Source organism: Erigeron canadensis, chromosome 5 (assembly GCF_010389155.1).
Source record: "Erigeron canadensis isolate Cc75 chromosome 5, C_canadensis_v1, whole genome shotgun sequence".
Classification (NCBI taxonomy): domain Eukaryota; kingdom Viridiplantae; phylum Streptophyta; class Magnoliopsida; order Asterales; family Asteraceae; genus Erigeron; species Erigeron canadensis.
Window position 1 is genome coordinate 19,714,825 of NC_057765.1, and position 5,425 is coordinate 19,720,249.

The 5,425-nt window shown below is 33.8% G+C and overlaps 2 protein-coding genes across 2 annotated transcripts; both read left to right on the forward strand.

The window, feature by feature from the left end:
- The first annotated feature begins 2,625 nt into the window (after positions 1-2,625).
- LOC122601326 (protein ALP1-like) lies at positions 2,626-3,761 on the forward strand. The gene is made up of 3 exons (XM_043774094.1): positions 2,626-2,841; positions 2,930-3,155; positions 3,304-3,761. Exons 1-3 carry the CDS (start codon positions 2,626-2,628, stop codon positions 3,759-3,761), a joined length of 900 nt encoding a protein of 299 aa, XP_043630029.1.
- Positions 3,762-4,070: 309 nt separating this feature from the next.
- LOC122601328 lies at positions 4,071-5,072 on the forward strand. Its single transcript, XM_043774095.1, has 2 exons — positions 4,071-4,433; positions 4,515-5,072. Exons 1-2 carry the CDS (start codon positions 4,071-4,073, stop codon positions 5,070-5,072), a joined length of 921 nt encoding a protein of 306 aa, XP_043630030.1.
- The last annotated feature ends 353 nt before the right edge of the window (positions 5,073-5,425 follow it).

A 5,425-nucleotide genomic window follows, 5' to 3' on the forward strand; every position in this document is an offset into this window, starting at 1 on the left:
CGGTTATTTGTAAGGCCACTTTTATGTATGTATTAATTTAAGTACCCAAAAGTTTCGATTATACAATACGTAACCATGTTTTAAACTTTTCAAATGATTTTCGTGTTCTAAGTTTAGTAAATGCACTATGTGGACTCAAATGACTTAGCTTACATATTGTAATGCACCATCTGGTCTATTGGTTCGTTTTGCTTGGTATTAATCATTTATGGTTATAGATATGTGAATTGCGTGTTAAGATCAACATTTACTTGTTACAGATACTTTTATCTTTTATTTATACTTAAAACATGTTTTTAACTGCCTAAATTGAATCCGGGTTGATTAGCTATTAAGAGTATCTTTTCTTAGCATTTCCTATTGATGGTGCTTTTCTTATTGTTCCAGACAACCCTGTAGTTAATTAACCTCTAAATTTCAATTAAGGGCTAATTGATTGGAAAATACCTCAACTTGTCACAAAATCCTGTTTTAGGACTAAGCTTTTAAAATGTCTGTTATGAGGAATGAAACCGGTAAACACTTCTATTTGGGACTCGTACCGACTAAGAGATTATTTGTTGCCGGTTAAATGCCACTTCAGCCTCCACCTCGTCACATTTCGCGTGCCCAACACATTTTCTGCGTATTAATAAAGAAAAAATTAAAAGTACTAAAACTAAATAATTTCCCTCTTTCTCTCCCCAATACCCCCTTTTCTTTGACATAAACCCTAGAAAATGAAATGTCATCTGCTTCATATCATTCACGAAGAAATCGTAGTAATTATTGCGTGAAGGTGAGGTACTGTGTTATTGTGGATATCAAATCAATCCACGCACATCTTGGACAAGGAAGAATCCGGGAAGAAGATTCTTGTCATGTCCAATTGTTGTAAGTTTTGAAAAATGTTCAAATCTCTGTTTTCTGCTATACATTTTGCTAATCCGTTTTTGTCATTAGGATGATAGAAGGAAATGTCAATTATATCAATTCTTGTATGAAGAACTCCCCATGCAATATTACAAAGATCTTGTCTTCCAACTACACAATGAGTTGAAAATTTTGAAAGAAGAAAATGAAACGGAGAATGATTTGTTTGAAGAAGGAATTTCTCTGAAGTCAGATTTGAAGGTTGCAAATGGGAAATTACAAGTGTATGAAACTGTTTTTATATGGATGGTTGTTGTTGTAATTGGGTTGTGCTTGGTAATCGGTGTAATGGTCATGTATTTGGTAGTGTATGGAACACTTTAACTGTCTAATGGATCTCCTATTTTCTTATGAAATTATGTGTATGGAACACTTGGTACTTAGGTGTAATGGTGATGTATTTTTGATGTGGTTATGAAGTAATGTTCTCCTATTTTATTTTCTAAACAAGATATATGTTTCTGCATGCAAATATCTACTGTAACAATGAACAAGATAACATAGGTTGCCCAAACACAATATATCACTGCATAAGTACCTAAATTAAGGTCATACATACCATAAGGGGCTGTTTGGTACCCTTGAATAGAAAGAAGAGAAAAGGAAAGGGAATAAATTCTTTTGTTTGTTTGACATAGGGAATGGAAATACATGACCAAATTTTTATTCTCTTTCCATTGTTTTGATTCTTTATAAAAAGTTAAGAAAACATTTCCATTCTAGCATGGAAAGGAGCGGAGGTTAAAAATTTTTTGGAGTATAAAAGGTTAAACATGTGCCTTGCACATTTTATCAGAACCAAATAAAAATAAAAATCCTCCACAATAAACCCTATCCAAATTTCATCTTCTTCAACCTTAATCAAGGTAATTTTTCTCTATCTAAGTGTTTCTTTTTATTATTATCAATTAATAATATATGATGGATCTGGATCTAAAAAAAAGTTTCACCATTTTTTAAAACCCTTTTCAAATCTTTTAACAAGGTTTTGTTTTTCTCCAACAAGAAGATCGACGATTATTTACCTTTATAAAAAGTACTTGGAATAATATTCTTATGCTTTGTTCCCAGCTAACACATACACTTCAATCTATTAAAGAAAAAAAAAACTTTTTATTACTTTTTATTTTAAGAAGTTGTAATATGTTGTGCACCAAGTTTTTTGATTTTTTTTTACTAAAGTTGATTGCTCAGATCTATATGATAAAAAAGTTATTGAAAATTTATAATGCATGTTATATATAATCTGTACTTTTTGGTTGATTTACATTTTAGTGTATATATATGTATATATATTTTGCTTGTTTTGTGATTTTTTAATCCATGTAATGCTTCTTCAACGACATATGCGTTTAAATATATTATCATAACATTAACTAAAAGCTATACTTTATAGATGACTAGAACAAGGTTGTCTCAACGTAGCATCCAAACTAGACGAGCTTCAATGTTAGCTGCATTAGGAGTATCTCACACAATACATTTTGTGGCCCGTTGGTTTTTATTGGGTGGTGCTGCTATGAATCACGTAATCGAGTCTAGAGCATTGCGTCAAAACTATTTTGTAAGTTTTTATGAAAGACGCCAAAATATGGTAAGAATGGTATATACAAGTGATGCTACAAGTATCGTAAATGTAAGAATGAATATATATGCTTTTGAAACACTTTGTGAGATTCTTGAGACTAGAGGGGGTTATGTAGTACGAAAAACATGGAAATGGATGAACAAGTTGCAATGTTCTTACATATACTTGGACATAATCTAAAAATTCGAATAATAGTCAACAGATTTCAAAGGTCCACCGAAACGATAAGTAGGTATTTCAAGCTAGTCTTAAATGCGGTATGTCGCCTACACAAAGAGTTTTACAAGACACCAGTCCCTGTGCCAGATAATGAATTAGATGAGAAATGGAAGTGGTTTAAGGTTAGTTAAGGTATAAATTAATACTTATAGTGAATATATAATATCATATATTATTTGCCTAAGTGTTTTTTTTTTTTTATCTATGAAGGGTTGCCTAGGAGCATTAGATGGAACATATATTAAGATTAGGGTCCCTCCTAGTGATCAAAAACCTTACCGTTCACGAAAGGGTGACATTTGTACCAATGTTCTGGGTGTTTGTACAAGAGACCTTCAGTTTACCTACGTGTTGGTGGGATGGGAGGGTTCAGCAACGGATAGTCGAGTGCTTCGGGATGCCATTAGTAGGCCAAACGGTCTTAAGATACCTAATGGTATGTTACACACACACACACACACACACATATATATATATATATACACACTCACACACACACACACACATATATATATATATCACTTATAGATAATAAAAAATATCATCATAATTATAAAGAGCTAAATAGTTATATGTTTTATTAGGAACGTACTACCTTTGTGATGCCGGCTATGCCAACGCGGAAGGTTTTTTAACTCCGTATCGTGGTCAGAGATACCATCTTAATGATTGGAACCGTCCACCTACAACTCCAAAAGAGTTGTATAATAAGAAACATGCATCGGCAAGAAATGTCATTGAGAGATGTTTCGAATTAATCAAGAATAAATGGGCTATTTTGCGTGATGTTTCTTACCATCGACCACGCTCTATGGCACGAATAATTATTGCTTGTTGCTTGATGCATAATTTCATTCGCACAACAATGGACCATGACCCTTCTGATGATGAAGTACCAGATGACCATATAGAACCCGAAAACAACCATGATAATGTGATTAACACCGTGGAGACTTCACATGGATGGAATGACCGTAGGGATAACCTTGCGAATGACATGTTTAATGAGTGGAATGCAAGACGTTCTCATTTGGCCCACTAAATTTACTATATCGATTGATGTATTAAATTATCATTTTGCGTAAGTTAGGTGTTGTGTATCATGTATCTAAACATGATGAACTAGGACTTATGGTTTTAAATTTTTTGCTGTATGTTAGTATTGTGCGTGTATCAAAAGTTTGTCCACATTTTAATTGCTACTAGTTTTTTGACTTTGTTACTAGCTTTATATATACTTTCTGCCTTAGTATTGCTACTAGTTTTTGACTTTGTAACTTCTGATTTTGTTATAGCAGATTTATAGTTTGTAAATTATTATTATCATTATTGTTAATATATAAATACAGGTATGGCAGATTCAAGTTCAAGTGTACTTCGAGGTGCTGGAAGAAACAAAAGACCATGGACAACACATGAAGATGCAAAGCTGATAGATGCCCTTATGGATTTGCATACATCTGGTAAGTACTCAGGTGCAGATAATGGCTTCAAACCCGGATACCATAAGGCAGTGGAACAATTGTTGGAAGTAAGTCTCCCTGACTCGGGCTTGAAAGCGGATCCTCATATCAAATCAAGAATGAAGACACTGAAGGCAAACTTTAGCGTTGTGCATGATATGCTAGTTGGTACAAACACAAGTGGCTTTGGTTGGAATTCTGAAACATGTTGCATTGATGCAGAAGACCAAGTGTGGAATGAGTACATCAAGGTATATCATTTCATATATCGTTTAACGACCATTGTTACATCACTTACAAATACTAATGCACATAATCACTTTATATTGTAGTCTCACAAAACTGCAGCTAGTTTTAGAGGCAAACCATTACCGTTCTACGAAAAGCTTTGTACTATCTTTGGTAAAGATAGGGCTACAGGATCTCAAGCCGTTGATCTTGGAGATGAAGATACTTTAGAGGATTCACCAGTGACACCAGTAACTTCACCACCAATTACTACCCCTCTTGATGTTGATACTGATGCTCCTACGTCCAACGGACCTCCAAGTAGTGCGATTAATAAAAGAAAAAGAAGCAAGAGTGCTGATGGCTTCAACGATACTTTCCATGGATGTTCCATAGACTTGACAAAGAGTATCGAAAGTTCCATCAACTCTTTGGATGACAAAATTGTTGAGAGTGCCAATCAAGGTTCTAACATTGGTGGTGGTATATTGGATCAAGTTATCGTGGAGATACAAAATTTGCCTAACATCACTTGGAATGAACGCGTGAAAGGTATGCACATTATCGGTCAAAATCAAAGTATGGCTAAGATATTTCTTCAGTTGCCGGAAGAAGGAAGAGTTTGCTACATTCAAATGCTTCGAGATGGTCCTTTAGACTAGATAGTACTTTGTTGAGCTTACTTGATTCGAACTTTTTGTTGTACCACGAGAAGGAAGAATGCTACATAAAAAACGCTTCAGGATGGTCCTTTAGATAGATGGTACTTGGTTGGACTTAACTACTTCACTAAAGTTTTTTGTTGTATTATAATGCATGCTATCACTCGAACATGACTTTTGATTGTAGCCTGATGTATCGTCTTTTGGAACAAAGGTATCATCTATTGAAAATCTCACTCAATGTACTAGTAAGTAATTTTATGTTATTAATATATATCCTTTGTAACTTTTGATGTCAAATTTCATTACATATGTGCACCTTAACTTATTTTTGGGTAAATGATATATACTAT

Bases quoted from the DNA above. Each gene is read 5' to 3' on its own strand.
- LOC122601326 (XM_043774094.1), top strand. From the start codon at position 2,626: ATGGAAATGGATGAACAAGTTGCAATGTTCTTACATATACTTGGACAT. The intron at 2,842-2,929 runs GTTAGTTAAGGT...TTATCTATGAAG, and splicing joins AGAAATGGAAGTGGTTTAAG to GGTTGCCTAGGAGCATTAGA. The intron at 3,156-3,303 runs GTATGTTACACA...ATGTTTTATTAG, and splicing joins CGGTCTTAAGATACCTAATG to GAACGTACTACCTTTGTGAT.
- LOC122601328 (XM_043774095.1), top strand. From the start codon at position 4,071: ATGGCAGATTCAAGTTCAAGTGTACTTCGAGGTGCTGGAAGAAACAAA. The intron at 4,434-4,514 runs GTATATCATTTC...TTTATATTGTAG, and splicing joins TGTGGAATGAGTACATCAAG to TCTCACAAAACTGCAGCTAG.